The sequence below is a fragment of the Primulina huaijiensis genome, chromosome 8 (assembly GCF_012295235.1).
Source record: "Primulina huaijiensis isolate GDHJ02 chromosome 8, ASM1229523v2, whole genome shotgun sequence".
NCBI classification, from domain to species: domain Eukaryota; kingdom Viridiplantae; phylum Streptophyta; class Magnoliopsida; order Lamiales; family Gesneriaceae; genus Primulina; species Primulina huaijiensis.
The window spans coordinates 19,579,168-19,595,737 of record NC_133313.1 but is presented as its reverse complement, the minus strand read 5'-3'; the positions used below and the strand labels follow the sequence as shown (position 1 = coordinate 19,595,737).

Genomic DNA, 16,570 nt, shown 5'->3' with positions numbered 1-16,570 from the left:
ATAGATAAAAGACAAGTCTTCAAAATGGCCAGCGAATTGCTGGCTTGGGACGGCCTACAATAACCACCACTCACTATTTTGCGGGATGGACATTATAATTTTTTAGTTATATTTAGCAGTCTAATACGAGCTAGTCCGCAACCTGTCTCAACCCATTATCTGGCGAGATGAGATTGTCAACCCAATTCAACTATTTGATGAGCCGGCCGAGACAAGTTGACGGTGAAAAACAATTTTAACACAATTATAACAAAAACAACCTTAATTTCAAATGTTGAATGTATCACACAAAATCATAATGGTATTATATTGTAACATTGTGATTTTATAAGTATAAAAGTGGATGACATTATTTCACATTACAAAATTGGTGTTATCAAAATCTGTACAATAGGTTCGATATGGTGAATCAAATCTTTTTCAGCACATCACGACAAGGGTTGGACATGATTTATTTTTTTTTTATGAATATGCATGAACGAACAAGATTTATAGGGTGTCAGAGATGTTTCTGGCGTATATTCTCGGATGCTTAAGTCAACACTGAGATAAAAATTAAGAGTACGATAAATGTAGTGTTGAGTGATAATAACGAGTTAATGTGTCAAACTATAGGACATATATTGTCGTTCTTTTCTATATAAAGTTACATTTTATAATTAGAGTTGTCTGTTAAGTTTAGTGAAATCTCATCAAAATATTAATTCCAAAAAATAAAAAATAGTGTATTTAATTCCATTTATGTAACATTGTAATATAATTGCCTATATATCAATAGAAATTAAATATTTTGTGATATTACATAATTTTGGTTTGCAATAAAAATAAAAAAAAATTTATAAATGATTGCTATATTGAGAAATAATCGAGCAATTCTCGGCTCAAAATTTTATAAAATATTGGGATTTTGGTTTTAATATCAGTATAAATCGTCGCTGACAGCTACCACTTTTTAGAATACTTTATCTATATCTATTCTATTTTATTAAAATTAAGGACACGATAGTAACCACTTAGGAAGGATATCAACTTTTTCTTCCAATTTTACTCTTATATGATATTAATATTACACTTTTGTTTTTTGTTTTTTTTAAAAAAATTCGACACATACATTTATTTTTATTTTTTTATTTCACCAATTCAAATATCAATCTAGTCTCTCCATAATTTTCAAATTTCAGTTTAATCTATCTATAATGATAAAAAGAAACTGTTTGTGTGCAGAGTAACTAATATATATTAGTTTATAATTATAATAAAAGATAGGGCATCACGTGCTATTCACGTGTCAGCCACATTGCCAATAAAAATATCCTCAAACCCTATCGCTTTGTTGAAACCCTAAATATTATTTTCTTGTCTTGTAATTCACCCAATGATATTTTTATGATATTGAGCTGATTATTCAAATCTGAGCCTTATTGTTCCTCGGAATTCACCTGGATCCGATGATTTACGAATCTGACATCGACCTATAGAATTATCACTTGGAGAAGATTTCATGGAGAGTGCTGCGGCGACGTCGTTGGATTCGTCGGATGACGGTCTCGCTCCGCCGGAGTCTTGGGAGGTTGCCGATGTGGACGCCAGCATGCGCCGCCTCATGATTTCTTCTAGAAAGGATTCAAGCTCTACTAATACTTGTTCAAGTCAACCTGAGATAGCCGAGGGCTCGGGGTTGGTTTCAGGCTCAGTTAAAGAGGATTTGATCCAGTCAGTGGATCAATTTCTGCGGGAAGCCATACAGAATCCTCGCGAGCGTCTCTCCGGTGAGTCTTTGTTCGAGGCAGTTAGGATTATCGATCTGTTGGATTTTTTTTCCACTTTTAATTCATTCTTTCGTAACACCCTATTTTTTGCTGTTTGCAGAAGTTTTCAATTCAAGTGTTAGATGGAAGTATTTGCATGGTTCTTTAGTTTCTACTAATTATCTATGTTTCGATTTTCTTCTATTAAGCTAGTTTTGCCGAATTTTACTGATTTCCCAAATGTATTTGGTATTTTCAATTTTTCATACTTATATTCTCTTCCAAGAGAAAATTTAGTTAATGGTCTAAACATGCTGATTAATAATTTTATACATATTTATGTAGTTTTCAAACTTATATGAGTGGCACTATTTGCAAAATATTTATCACTTCGTGAACGAAAGGGGTGAGGGACGGCTGGATGGGGCTCACATTTCATTGTCAGCAAAATGAATTTAGACTTATATATATGTCTATGCCCCCAGCACTGGTTTTTGGATATCTAAAGACCTTCCATGTGCAATAAATAATGATGCTTTCACACATTGTATTGAAGCCCGATTTGTACATTACCTGAACATATAGTCGTGAAACTAATTTTTTTTGTTAAAACCAATTTTGAACTGTCACGTCAGTTGATATGCATGAGTGAGATTTGTCGCATCAACCTTATTTATTATGGTCTGTGATTATGTGTTATTTCTAATCCAACGTTTGCACTTTTTTATTATCCCTTTAGTTTGTTTAAAATATTATCAAATCTGATGACATGCACAAATGAGATGGCCTCGATCTTCTTTCCTGATGGTTTGTTCGATTTTGTGATCCTATGATTGAGTATTGTCTTTCTTTCTTTGTTTCTTTGTTTTGGTTTTTAATTTGTCTTTGATGCTTGAGAGGATAATGATATTCTGGAATGTTCAGTCCTGCGAATGGAGCAGGATGTTGAAAAGTTCATTCGCGATCCAACCAGGGACCAAATGGAATTCCAACATCTTCCTACTTCGTATTTGCGCTTGGCTGCACATCGCGTTGCCCAGCACTATTCTCTACAGTCCATGGTTTTATTGGATAATAATCTTCCCGATGGATCTGGCTCTAGGATCATTGTTCGGAAGACGTCTAATAATCGGTTTCCTTTGATTCGTCTGGCTGACATTCCTGTAAATCTACCTACTGAAGAGGGTGGAGGTTTAAAGGTTGCAATCAAGCAAAGGCCACAAAAGGGATCACAGACTACAGGCAATTCAAATGTGCATTTAGCCAAATCCAACAGTTCTAAAAGTGTGGAGGAAAGAAAGGAGGAATATAATAGGGCTCGGGCACGGATATTTAGTTCCAGCAGTTCCGGTGGAAGTTCAAGTGGGAAGCCAGAAGCTGAACATAGGACTCAGGATGGTTTTCAACGTGGTTCAATGGGGAATAAAAGGGTAGAAGAAAGACTTTTTCCAGTAGGTGGGTCTGATGTGAATATTGGCAGAAGTTATTCTGATTCTTCTGTAATCAGCAGTAGAATAACTGGAAGTATGACCGAGAAGGAGTCCATAGGTAGGCCCAAAACAAACAATAGAGTGGCTATCTTTCGGGATCGTGAAGGTGATCGTAAGGATCCCGACTATGACAGGAGATACGACAGGTATGCTTTACTCTTTTTCCATCCTTGCCAGTTTCACTCCTTTTTGTTCATGTTTGACATCGTTACTGTTAGTACTTCACAATTTGTTTTTTATCATTATGATTTTTACTTTTTTAAAGAGGGTTCACATTCAAATTGTTTTTTGTTAAAGAGTTTGCTATTTTGTTTTTTATTTAATTATGACTGTGCTTTAGTTTAATATTGTTCATCGCATTTGCTGTATTTAACCAGTGAACACTAGGTGGATCCTCTTAATTCTGTTAAATGTGAATTGTTTTAATTTTTTTATGAACATTGATGGTTTTTGATTAATAGACAGCAATTCGTTTTGCTGATCTCCCCCCATATTCTTTTGGATTACTTTTGGACATGGATCTAGCTTTGGTCCACAGAGTTACTTTCAAGAGTTTGAAAAAAGGGAAAAAAATTATCTGGCTTTCATTCGCTGGGTAGGAGCTAATGTTTTACAATTTTCTCAGGTACATGCAAAGGTTTGACCCTGGGTTTGGATTTAGTGGAGGGGCATACACAATTCAGCCTATGTATGCACCTGCAATAAACTACAATACTGAATTCCCACAGCTTGGATCAAGTCACGGGCAGCCCTCAATTTCTTCTGAACATCAGCCTCGACCTGTTCCCCAACATATACCTGGGCCATGGGTTTCACCATCAGGTCCTAGTGGTATTGGGTATGGTCCTACAGAAGCTGTGTTGTCCCCATTTAGTCCTGGTAATGTCAATGTGCACGCAAACTCTGGACTCTACTTGAATTCTCCACAGTATCCTTGTCAACCAGCTGGATTGCCTTACATCCATCCACATGAACAGGTTCACCAGACTTTTTCACAGGTATGATTTCTTAGGAGGTCCTATCTATTTCTCTGGTTTGACTAATTTGGGTACCTATGAGTGACTTCCTTCCCATTAATGAAAATTTGGCTCCCTTATTCACGAGGGTATTTTTTTAATTGTGCGAAGAAAATGCACAATACGTGGAGGTAGACTATACAGTTATCTAGGGTTTATAAATTTATATGCCCATTTTTATTATAAAACGAAATTTGGTATTATATCATTGATAGCTCTGCTTGTACTTGATAATTAAATTTCTATTATTGTGCCTGACAATTATGTTAGTTCATAGCATTCTGCTTAACCCCTCCAGATTATTAGATTGTAAAGTTTAATTTTCACATTTTGTTTAACTTATTCCTGTTTGATCTTCACTGTTTTTTTTAATAAATTGTTGCTTAGACAAACAGTCACAACCCATCACCTTTTGCTAATTTCTCATTTCAGTCTCATCAGCAGCAACATGATGAAAGTTTTGGAATAGCCCGGCCTCGGTGAGGGGTCTGGGCCATGCCTGCACCCAGCCAGGAAGGTTTTGGGCCTCCTTGAAATTGTGGCTGCTAGGGCGGCATATTAATTCCCTGGCTAGGGTGCAGGCATAAGTGACTGAGATGAGCTGGGTAGTGGTTCTGGATCTTGCATTCCCTAGTTTTGGTCCATCCAGCAAATCTCAGTTTGATTGGAAGCTTCTTGATGGAGTTTGTTGTCAGCGGCGTCACTAAAGATAGTTGACTGAGCTCCCTAGGGCTCTGCCTTTCTGCCGCTGATACAGGTGATGATGATGATAAAAAAACAAAACTGGAAAAGGAATATCAGAGCTGTAAACTTGAATATCGATTGTGTCCCCAGGTATCTTCTGTAACTTAATAATCCATTTTTGCCAAGTTGCAAGTCTCAGCTACCTCTGCCGATGTATGTACTAATTACGCATCCCATCCTCAGAAAATTGTAGGTTTAGGGGTGGAAGTAAGACTACTTCTCGGCAATTCAGACAAATCTCAAGTCAAGCTTGACTGCTCGAGCTTTTTATTCTACGTGAAGCTCTAAATGAGCTACGCAAAATTTATTGTTCAATTGGCTGCACCTGAAATTGACGTCAGAAATTTTCCCAACCAGATGATCCGTGCTCAACCCGACTCATTCATCCCCCTTCTCATGGGGTCTGAATATTCACATTTTGGTTTAATATTTTTGGATATATGTAATACGTTGAAACATAAATATAATTATCTCTTTTCAAATCTAGCAGGTTATCTTTTTACTGAAAGAGGGTTTTCACCATAATGCACTGTAGACTGAATTTAAATTGCAGCACAAGTTCTTGTCAAAAAAAGGGAATCCAGAATGCTGTGCTACAACAATGTTTAAAGGTCAGATATAACTACTGCTCGGTCATACAATGAAAGCCCCAGCGGGGGCGGAGGCTACAACAATGTTTAAAGGTCAGATATAACTTGTCTTACAATTTCGGCGAAGTGGGGGCTGCAACAATGTTTAAACCTCTGATATTTCTTGTCTTGCAATCTGTGAGTGTCTGCATATGTGATGCAGCATCAAAATTTTCCATTTTAATCGCGCTTTTTTGTTTCATGTGTGCATTTTTTTCGTTTGCATCAGCTATCACGAAAAATGATTTGATTTAATTTAATTTGAAGGGCAGTAGTAATAGTGCTTTTTGAACCTGTTTCATATGCGTAGATGAATGATATTATTTTAATACGTATAAATCGTAAAAAAAAAGCACTTGGAACGAAGTTTTTTTGACTAAGAACGTATTTTTTTGGGATAGTGCTACAAGTGCAAGGAGTTTATGGTTTGCTTTGGTGAAAATGAGGGCAGTAATTTGTGTACTATTGCACCATGGCAGCGACACCACTGGATTTTCTGTCTGGATATTTGCGCAATACCAAGTATGAAATTAAACTAGCAAAAATGATGTTACCATAGAAGTCAAGAACGTAAGCTCCCAACTGTTTACGTGTTTGAAGAGATCATCTTTTACAATCAGTGGGAGTAATACGGGAAATTGCATGGCTCATTTTTAAGATGATATCGAATTTTAGATTTGGTAATAGTTTGTTTTAATCTTTTACCCATGTGGACAATAATGATTTATCTATTTGCTATAAATAAATTTCTATTTCTACTATAAAACGGTGAGAGGAGAAAAGTTTTTACATTGTGAGATATCATTATTGTCCACATTTTGTCCATCATTATGGGATGGGTATTTTTTTGCAAGTCACATGATACAAATATGGCCAAAGAGGAAATAAAATTTAAGTCTTACGTATATTCCTTTAAGTTTTTAGCTTACAATAAATAAATAGGAAATTTTATAAATTAATCACTATGACTGAAAGAAAAGAAAAAAAATTAATGTTTATAACAACCAAGATAAGAATAATTTAATTTCATCACTACCTGAAAAAAGTGTACGAGTCCCTTTCATCTAAATAAATTGAAAGTTACTTAAAGAAAACACCAAGTAAAACTTCAATATAAGGATAATAAATTTTAGATTTTTTTCTTCCATTTAAATTTTAATAATATTTAAATTAATTTAACAATCGATCGTGTCTATTCAGTGAATCCACTATATTAATGTAAAATAAACAATCTTCTTCTAAATGATAAACTATTGAAATAACAACAAAAACTACTAAAGTCGCTAACTTTTTATTAATTTAGTCTTTTATTTTAATTTTTTAAAGTCTTTTAAGTTATACTAACTCCTTCCCAATTGTATAAGTTTATTTCTTTTTCCAAACAAATTAAGAAATTCATTGAAAATATATTTATACAAACAACTTCCCTATTTTATCCTTATTTAATTAGTACTTATGTAAATGATTTTTTATTTTTTCAATATAAGACCCTAAATTCATTACTTATAGTAGAGATAAGATAAATTAATAACAAGAAACATGAGTTGGTAATAGTTTTTTAAATTCCCATTGAAAGAAGGTTTCGTTCCTTTTAACAAGCTTTACACAAGTTTGTCGTACATACGCATTTCCCACTTACATACATATTTTCATTACACAAGTGTGTTGTACATACCATTATTAACCCATTTACATGCATATTTTCATTCGAATTCTTGGTCCTGTCGGTTTTTTTTTATCACGCGGCCCGGAGGATCACCGGATCTTGTGGCTCTAGGGTTGGCAACACCTGGAATCTCTCAGAACCCGACTTGCTATGCTCGATCTGAGCTTCGTATTCTCCATGAAAGAGTGACGCCTCGAAGTAACCATTGTTATCAGTGGTTCCATGCACACCATCTCCATGTTTAACTTCATTTAAGAACTTGTCCAGCACATCTCCTGTACCCAAGTTCTTGAAGTTATCATCTGTTAAGCACATCCTCCAGCACCCTTTTGGCTGTGGATACCATGAACCCCAAAGCAGCATGCCTTGAACTGTAGGGTGAGAATGAATCTCCCTCATCGCATTGTCCAAGGCCCACACCCTGTCTGGAGAGTAAACGGAGACATCCAGTTCTGTCACCCAAACAGGCAACTTCGTGGAAGCAATCACATCCAACGAGGCCCTCATATACGGCAGGCTCAACCAGGTAAGATGGGCTTGCAACCCGATACCAATAGTCCCGTTAAACCCCTTCTTCCTCAACTCCTCTATCTTCTTCAAATAAAGAGGTGGGGATGCTAGCTTGTCCACAGCCTTCTCTATTGTGAAATACTCATTCAGAAACAGTGTGGTTTCCGGGTCGATCTCCTGCACCTTCTTGAACAAATCGACAGTGGTATCAGGGCCTAATTTGTCTTCGTAGAACGAAAAATGCATGTTCTCATTCAGGACATCCCAGTGAATAAATTGGCCCTTGTATCTGTTCACCACCGACTCTACTCTCATGTCCACTGCTGCTTGGAAGTATTCACGGTTTTCGGTAAGGTTTCCGAACCAAGGGGGTAACTTTATCGGGTTTGCCCAGAGGATTGTGTGGCCTCGGACGATGAGGTCGTGTTCCTTGGAGAATTCAAGTAATCTATCCGGCAGCGTGTAGTTGACGATGCCTCTTACTTCCTCTACTACGTTCCATTTGAGATTACGGTCGAAGACAGCGTATCGGAATCTGGGGAGGAACCAGTTCTGGTACGCCGTGTTGTTGAGGATGTGCACGGTTAATGCGGAGCCCAGTGGGAAATGGGGCTCCATCTGTTTGATGGATACTTTGGCGTTGGGTACGGGTTGACCAGCTTTGTCCACGGCTTGGAGTTTCACCTTGGTCTTGCGTACCTGAAATGGACATACGAATTGTTGGCATCATATGATGCATGGAAATCTAGTGAGAAACATGTACGTACCTTCTCGATGGTTTCATATTGGTGGGATCTCCATTCTTCATATGTGAATGGCTGCAATGAGATGCTATCTCCCCATATTTCAGCAATTGAAAGGTCGCTCTGAAAATTTGAAAAAGAAATTATTAGAATAAATAAGTATAAATTTAGATATTACAAGGATCACACAATCAATATAGCAGCAGAAAAATACTTCAAAGTAAAGCGTCGCGGGGCCGGAGACGTCGACGACGAAGCCACCCTTGAGCATGGACCAACAACCTTCCCGAGCCTCGACCCTGCCAATAATAATACTGACGTTGCTATGTTTTGGCTTGATCATAGCTTTTATATGGGCCTCTCCATCCCTTACTTGCAACCAAGCTACAAAACATAACAATACATGCCATAGTTTCAGAAATCATAAGATATGAATATTAGTATAATGTGAGAACTCGTGCAAAAACATGCACTAGTTGAAATTCAATTTTGATATTGGATGAACGTACCAGAGAAGGAATAGAGCATGTCTTTGTCGAGATGAAAATTTTGTGCAAAGCTGTGAAAGGAAGTGTTGACGCGGGCTGAAGCAGCCAAATCGGTGGTGGCGGCAGTGATGTACTTGTTGCTACCTTCATCAGCTACTTCGATCCGGATTCTTGCTTTTCCATAACCTTCCCAACCAGTCAATCCTTGACTCAGTTCAGGATTCACAACTATCCCTCCATCGTATTGGGGTTTCAATGGTGTTTTAAGACACTGCATGCACGGACAAACGAATCGAGATAAGTAAATAAACAGTACGGATTTCGTATAATCACAAAGAGAAGCTAGCCTGCCTCAGCTGTGTATGAGTAGTCATAAGGCCGTAAAGCGGAAGAAACTTGGGAATTACCTGTGAAACACACAAAAAACAACGTGTAAGTATTTGAAACTAAACCATAATAGTTAGCACTACGTTTGGTTTCATGGCAAAAAAATTTCTCAACCCCTCCAAGACTGACTTTTTACACTCGATGTTATAATCAAGGGATATCACAAAAAAATTAATGGTATATATTATATCAAGGATTTCAAGATTCATCTTCTTCGGAAAAATGAAAATTTTAAAAACAACCCACTTTGATTTTATAAATGCTTTCCACGATATTTACTAGTTTTAACATGTCATAAAAAGTTTATTTGAAAAAAGTCAAGGGAAATAGATGTACAATTCAAATTCGTACCAGATACAAAAACAATGACAAAAAGAAACAAGCAAGGTTTCAAGAACTTCGCCATTGTTGAGAATTTTTTGGTGTTTTTCCGAAGAAACTAATGGAAGAATTTCTATTTTTGTTAAGAAGAAGAAGTATTTTTCTATTCCACCAAAAACACCTTTTTGGTGGGGGGAAAAACTTGAAATTGTTGGTTTGATTCGAAGCGTTTAAATAGGGAAAAAAAAAAAAGAACTACGAGAATTTTGGTCCACAAATTTCTCTTTACTATTTTTACTTACATATTCGTGAGGTGGTTCATTCTTCGTTGCTTTCCATCAGATATTGAAAGGTGCGCATGATTCTTCGAATTTTATTGATGATAACTAGTTTTAGTTATATTTTCTTCCTCCAAAAAAATAATAAACATACTAGTATTCGTATAAAGATATTTTTATAAAATAAAAGCAAACTTGAATTATTTTGATTTTTCAAATACCTATTCCTGTCACTAGCCCTAGCTGCATCTTTGAGTATGCTTCTTTCGTTGGATTAGACATTCTTCTTTCGTGAACAATAGTTGGAGATGGTCCAACATTTTTCAACACAACAATTATCCATGCTTCAATTATACTCTCTTCCAATCTTGGTTCCACGTCAATTCGAAGTCTCGATAGTGTGTTTGTTAGGGCAAATTCTATGCTACATCTGAAGAATCTCTCCCTGTGTATTGTCAACCATTTAGATTGTAGTCGTCCCACCTATTTTTGTCTGGTCTACCTTAATTCAATAGTTATCCTAGTCCTGCACAATGGTATTTCTCCCCATATAAGATAGAACAAGCTGTGCGGGAGCTCACATTATTGTTGGTTACCTTTATTTCCATGATCACTCCTCTGTATACACTAGCTAGGCTATCTATATGTGTGTTAAAGGGCTGGAATTGGAAAAAGAAATGTTGATGTACCTTTCTTCCCTTGATTCACTTTTTGAAATACATTGTATTGGAACTAATCAACCCAAAAATTATTGATGCTTCATTTCTGTTATTGAATGTTCAGTAAGTTTTTGGTTTCAAATATGGTTCCATCTTCCATTGCATGAATCTCCAATACTCGCTTCCACCAAAAGTAAGTTCAAAATACAAGATAAATTAATAACAAGAAACATGAGTTCAAAAATGAAGGCCGAAGTTAAGGAAAATTCGCCGTCCACCTTATGATTACATCAATTTTTAATCAAGAATCAGAAAAAAGAAAGGAAAAAAAAAAAAGAAAAAAAAGGCCAATTTATTACATCGACTGTTGACAGACTCAATCACACATGAATAATTATTCTGCCAAAGAAACCGTAGACTGATATTCAAGACTGTCAAAAAGAAACTGAACCATGCGTATCATATTAGTACACTTAAAATATTGAAAAAGCTCCAACTTAAATTAACTTGGGCAAAAACAAATTCAAACACTCGAGCCTCTTCTTTTCACTTGGGCAACCCTGTCTTGGGATCAATAAGAGATTGGTTTTCGTCGGTGAGTACTACAGGACCTCTCCCAGGACCCGTGCAGATAAAATAGCTAATGTCTCCCTTGTATCTATGGGCTGGAGTATTAGCATTTATCTCCGGAGGTGGAGCCAATGTTTCACTATCCTTTACTTCCTGAATGCCCGCATCTCGTAAAATTGTTTTGTCACCAATAACATAACTGCGATAAAGGTAGCATATAACCAAGATAAGATGGATATATGTTCATACAGATTGGAGAAGTGAAAATGAAGGAGACAATGGTTGGAACAAATTTCGAAATTGAAAAACACCTGTTCAAGTCAGTTTCTGATTGAGGAGGGAAGTAAAAAAGCAGCCTCTGAAGCAGAAGGGCAGCAGTCTTTCTGTCGCGTGAAATTAAAACTGCATTTGGCCCGGCATCAAAAGTATAAGCAACCTGTCAAATATCTTGTTGTTAGTTGCTTAAAATGCGTTCTAATTAAAATGTTATTCAGTGAAACCGTAACCGGGTTACTGATTGATTCAGCCATCTGTAACAATAGGCTTTTGAGAAAGTATCAAGCCTATTTGAGTTGGATGCTAATGATTGATTAGCTCAAAGGTCAACTGAAGATAGAGAAAAGAACCTGAAATGTTCCTTCAAACCGATTCCATTTCTCGACGCAGCTGATTATCCTGAAAAATGAATGCCCCGATGAGATTACCACAAAGTGCTTCTTTGGGGGAAAGTATTTGCATATAAGAGAATAGAGAGCCATAATTAAAAACAGAAAAAGGAACTTGCCTATGGGAAGTATCATTCATGTAAAATATAGGAGGGCAGGTATCCAGAGCGACAGCATGAAACTGATTACTGTCGGCACAAGTCAGGGCAGCGAAAGCAGGAAAATCACGATTTTTAATTGCTTCCTCCATTTGTATTATCCGTTTTGGCACTACAACCTGTAAAATTCGAAAAGTGGAGTGACCTTCAGAAACTGCCTAAAAACCATTGAGGTTCTCAAAATGACCGAGGAACAATAATCTTTCTGACATCTAATAAGCATTCAAAAACTTCTTAAAACTAGTGGGGAGGAACATTATATACCTTTGCTCTATGTTCTATCAATGCACTGGTTTCAACTGTATCACGCATCCCTGAGGTACTGCTTGTTTCCTTCTGGCTTGAACTTACCTGAACCCAAAATAAGCCCAAACACAAAAGTGACAGATAGTGAGTCACAGGAAACAACTAAACCAGGGATCGATCAATGCATGAATCATTAACTTCATCTTAGAGGAACAAAAGAAGGAAAAAAAGGAAAGAAAAAAGAGAGAAAGACGTTGATGGTTTTTACATGTTGTAAACACATTAGAGCTACACCATAACAGCTTAAAACGCTAAGCAACTTTATAACAAAATATTTTACCACAGTAATTGGACTAAAATGATTAGACAGTAATGTCAAACATATATCTGAAATATTTATCAATTTTTTATGAAGGTCATTAAACATTTTCTTATTTACTCACTGTCAATTAGCAATAGCTAATTGACACTCAAAGCAAAGGATAAAATAAACTGTCATATAGATACTCAATTGTCTGGTAGCTAGTAAATATAAAAGAAATTATGTAGACCCAAAAAGCGATAACGTGATCAATTAACTAAGGCAATCAAAAGGGAACCCTATCACCAAAACGTATTATTATGAATTGACAGTTTAATACTAGTGAAAACACAAATAAGATTCTGACTTAATATCACTTAATACAGGTACAGCAGAAAATAAAATATCGAGAAAAAGAAAATTAAGAAAAAATACTCCAGCCTAGGATAATGGATTAATCGTGACAGGTGAATCAAGAATATCACGACAAAGTGGTATAATTGAAAAGAGAGCAGTTACATGTAAAGTAAGTGACTTGCATTTTAATCAGGAAAGGATGGATACGCACCACTGCAATAACAATAACAAGGTCATCCCAGTGCTTCTCGTCTGCAAGTTGAACTGCAATGCTGTCACTTCCATTTTCCTCCTTCAACCAAAAAAAAATAATTTGAGAAAAAAATGACCATTAAATACTTTTTCGAAAGAATCCCTGACGATGCTAAGAAACTACACATACTTTTCCCATGACCCACTTGACAAATCCACCATAGAGACTGCGACAAGCACTTCCAGAACCTTGCCTGGACATGAAAATATAAAAACAAATTTTTTGTTATGTCTGTTGACATCTCTTGAATTTTATAATGAGCTAGGAGTGACCATCAATTAACAAAATAAAGAGATAACATCAATTATAAACAGAAACAGAGACAAAGCAAAGAGTGTGTAGTGTGTGTACTGGCATGCATCTGTGGAGTTTCACATCCAGGAAATAGACAAAAAAGATAAACTTTATAAGGGCATTAAACTAATCCTGCAACCTAGCAGATAAACTTGAATAAATAAAATAACTCGGATTAACAAATCAAGAGGCAACTGTTACCTTGCTATAGCAGATAGTTTGCTGTGATCTTCTTTGACATTCATGAGTTTGGCAAGAGAAAAAACTGGGAAAAAGCAAATATCATAATTTTGTTGTTAAATTTAATTTAAGTAAATAAAAAAGTAAGATTTAAATCTTGCTATTATAGCAGAGATAGCGACAAAATAAACACCATCAAATCTAGATATCGAATTGTACTTTAAGCTCACATATGAAAAATGTTAACTAATCAAGCATATTGAACCAAAATTGGAGTTTGCTACCAAATAAATTATCCTCATTCCTCGGTGCCATCAATTCAAATTTCCTCAAAAAAATAAAATACAATCTACTAGGATATGTTCATTTTTAACATCAAAAGCAGAAGTAGGACATCCTTATGTTTAACAAAGGGTGATGCTAGGTGCAATCAACTACTTCACAAAAAATAAAATAAAAGCCAATACATTTTAGGAAAATCAGAACTATCACAAAAAACACCAACATGACAAATATCTATAACTGCTAATCCATCTCCTCTTATCTCCATGGTTTTCAGTGTGCATAGACAATAATAGCAACGTCGAGTCCAAATCAACCATTAAAAAAAACTTCAGTGAATATAAGTCAACGGAGGGATATTGAAGTTACCTAGGCAAGCCAAGCCAGCAGCTGAGGAAGCTAAGCCAGCAGCGGTAGGAAAATTGTTATAGGAAACTATGTGCACATGCATCTTGTCCCAATCCTTTTTTGTGATCTTAATACCATTGTCATCGTCCTCGACGTCATTAGCACGGAAGCGAAGTTCCCTCAAACAATTTTGGAATCTGCCTCCAGAAAGAGATATCTCCTACGCTAACCAGAATTCATACATGCACTAATATGTCAGAATCTCTAAATTATTTGAATCTGCCTCTGTTACAGGATAAAAAAAGAAACCCAAAAAAATTTTCTGGAATATGGCCTAGCAGAATTTTGCGCGACAATAAAAGAGGGAATATAACAGAAAAATTACAATTCAAATCCATTAAACTTTATCCAGCTAGAGTATTTCTTTAGCTAGCAAGCTTTTATCGGTAATAATAAAAGTCTTTATGAATTAATTCATTTAAAATGGTAAGCAAACTGGACCCCCTACCAGCTCATCGAAGCGAATACTTTAGCTCAAGAAGTACAAATAAACATTCAAAAACTGCCCAATCTCAAAATTTCCGAGTTTTGACTCAATGGTTCATATTTTGCACCAAAATATTAAATGAGAATGCATAGACAATTCTAATAATCACCCAAAACCAGAACTGAGACTCGAGTCAAAATCAAATGGTAGATTTGCACTGAGAAAGCCAACAGTGGACAAAAAATATAGCATTCAGCTGAAAACAGAAACATCGACATACCGCCGACAAAGAAAAACAAACAAATATCAACAACGTAAAAAGGAAATTTTACCTTCCCATTCAGCCACATTCGATCGTGAGTGAAGGAAGGGCTAACGGCAACGGAAGTGGTGGTGCAAAGGTGGGCCGGATCGAGAGTAACGCTAATACTATCATTGATAGGAAGAATAAGGGATTCATCCCTCTTCCCCCAGTACTTAATCACCGCTATATTCGTCGGCGTCTGTGCCGTCACTACCAACACCCAATTTTTCACGCCATCCGCCTCCATTCGCGTTACTGCAAGAAAAAAGAAGAAAAATATGTTTGCTATTCCCTCAGTGCGTGCGTGTGTATGTTGAATCGGATCTCGGAATTGGGAGGAAATCAAGCTTTTGTAAATGCGAATGTGGGTACACTTTTCTGTACGTATATGCGCATGTGACATGTGCGTCGCTATGTTTGGTCAGAGAAGACGAGCTCGCTTTATTGAATTGCAAATTAGGCGAGAATTTTTATATATTTACTAGTGTATTGATGCACCTAACCAATATTTTTTTATAATTTATTTTATTTATATTTAAATGAAAATTAAAATATAATTATAAAAAATATTGATAAATTATATAGTAATTTTTGATATATTAATTAAAAAATAAATAAAAATTGAACCTACAACTTAGTGCTTAGAAAACTAAGAATCTATTCGTTGAGCTACATATGACTTGCTTTAAAATTTTAACACTTTATTTATATATATAATTATTAAAACAGACCATGACATTAAAAGTTCGTTACTCTATACATTTCAAACTTAATAATATATATATATAGATTTTACGAAGAGTGGCAATAGAAATGAGAATAATACAGCTAAAACATTCTTTAAAGTGATTATTTAACGCACACGACTTTATTTCCCTCCTGAGGTTCCAAAAAGAAAGGGAATTAATTAGAAACAGCAATATTTGCCATGAAATAAGTTGAGAATTTCCGAACTCGAGATTTCGTTTTAGATTTATTACATTCGTCACAAAAATATGTACTATTAAAGTAGAAAAAAGTAATATTTGCTCGTGTAAAAGAAGGTAGTTTTCAGATAGACGAATAAGTTGCCATGACAATTAATGTAATATAGTAAATTTTTTTAAGTAGATCTCTTGTAAGACGATTTTACGAATTTTTATCTGTGAAACGGGTCAAACTTATCAATATTCACAATAAAAAATAATACTATTAGCATAAAAAGTAATACTTTTTCATGAATGACTTAAATAAAAGATTCGAATAACGAAATTGATCCGTGAGACCATAAGAGTTTTTGTGAACTTTTCTTTACCAACCAACATGAGTTTCAGTTCAAACAATTCACACTCAAAGTTAGGCACAAATCAAATATCAACGTTAATAACTAACGCCACCCAATATGTGTAGCTATCAAGATTCGGATAGTTTGAACATTCCACAAGAAAACATTTTTCATTTTTCCAA

At 35.6% G+C, this 16,570-nt stretch overlaps 3 protein-coding genes and 1 long non-coding RNA gene across 5 annotated transcripts; 1 reads left to right on the top strand and 3 right to left on the bottom strand.

Moving 5' to 3' along the window:
* Window positions 1-1,315: 1,315 nt before the first annotated feature.
* Window positions 1,316-5,548, top strand: LOC140982652 (uncharacterized). Of its 2 annotated transcripts, XR_012176326.1 has the most exons (6): window positions 1,316-1,769; window positions 2,646-3,384; window positions 3,864-4,236; window positions 4,687-5,088; window positions 5,182-5,399; window positions 5,489-5,548. XR_012176326.1 is itself a non-coding variant. In XM_073449277.1 (4 exons), exons 1-4 carry the CDS (start codon window positions 1,502-1,504, stop codon window positions 4,735-4,737), a joined length of 1,404 nt encoding a protein of 467 aa, XP_073305378.1. In that variant the 5' UTR covers window positions 1,316-1,501; the 3' UTR covers window positions 4,738-5,045. The 2 variants fall into 2 exon arrangements, 1 of the variants encoding a protein (XP_073305378.1); XM_073449277.1 differs by lacking the exons at window positions 5,182-5,399; window positions 5,489-5,548 and having other exon boundaries at window positions 2,673-3,384; window positions 4,687-5,045.
* Window positions 4,629-6,019, bottom strand: LOC140982653 (uncharacterized). Its single transcript, XR_012176327.1, has 2 exons — window positions 5,625-6,019; window positions 4,629-5,586 (listed from the first exon to the last, which is right to left on the bottom strand). It is a non-coding gene; the product is annotated as an uncharacterized lncRNA (long non-coding RNA).
* A 1,102-nt stretch (window positions 6,020-7,121) lies between these two features.
* On the bottom strand, window positions 7,122-9,937 carry LOC140982505 (endo-1,4-beta-xylanase 5-like). The gene is made up of 6 exons (XM_073449041.1): window positions 9,773-9,937; window positions 9,386-9,441; window positions 9,056-9,305; window positions 8,761-8,930; window positions 8,571-8,669; window positions 7,122-8,502 (listed from the first exon to the last, which is right to left on the bottom strand). The coding sequence occupies exons 1-6, from the start codon at window positions 9,825-9,827 to the stop codon at window positions 7,366-7,368; spliced, it is 1,767 nt and encodes a 588-aa protein (XP_073305142.1). The 5' UTR covers window positions 9,828-9,937; the 3' UTR covers window positions 7,122-7,365.
* A 1,136-nt stretch (window positions 9,938-11,073) lies between these two features.
* On the bottom strand, window positions 11,074-15,553 carry LOC140983344 (diphosphomevalonate decarboxylase 1-like). Its single transcript, XM_073450357.1, has 10 exons — window positions 15,153-15,553; window positions 14,355-14,553; window positions 13,725-13,788; window positions 13,359-13,422; window positions 13,188-13,268; window positions 12,337-12,423; window positions 12,034-12,191; window positions 11,876-11,924; window positions 11,561-11,685; window positions 11,074-11,448 (listed from the first exon to the last, which is right to left on the bottom strand). The coding sequence occupies exons 1-10, from the start codon at window positions 15,525-15,527 to the stop codon at window positions 11,226-11,228; spliced, it is 1,425 nt and encodes a 474-aa protein (XP_073306458.1). The 5' UTR covers window positions 15,528-15,553; the 3' UTR covers window positions 11,074-11,225.
* Window positions 15,554-16,570: the final 1,017 nt, after the last annotated feature.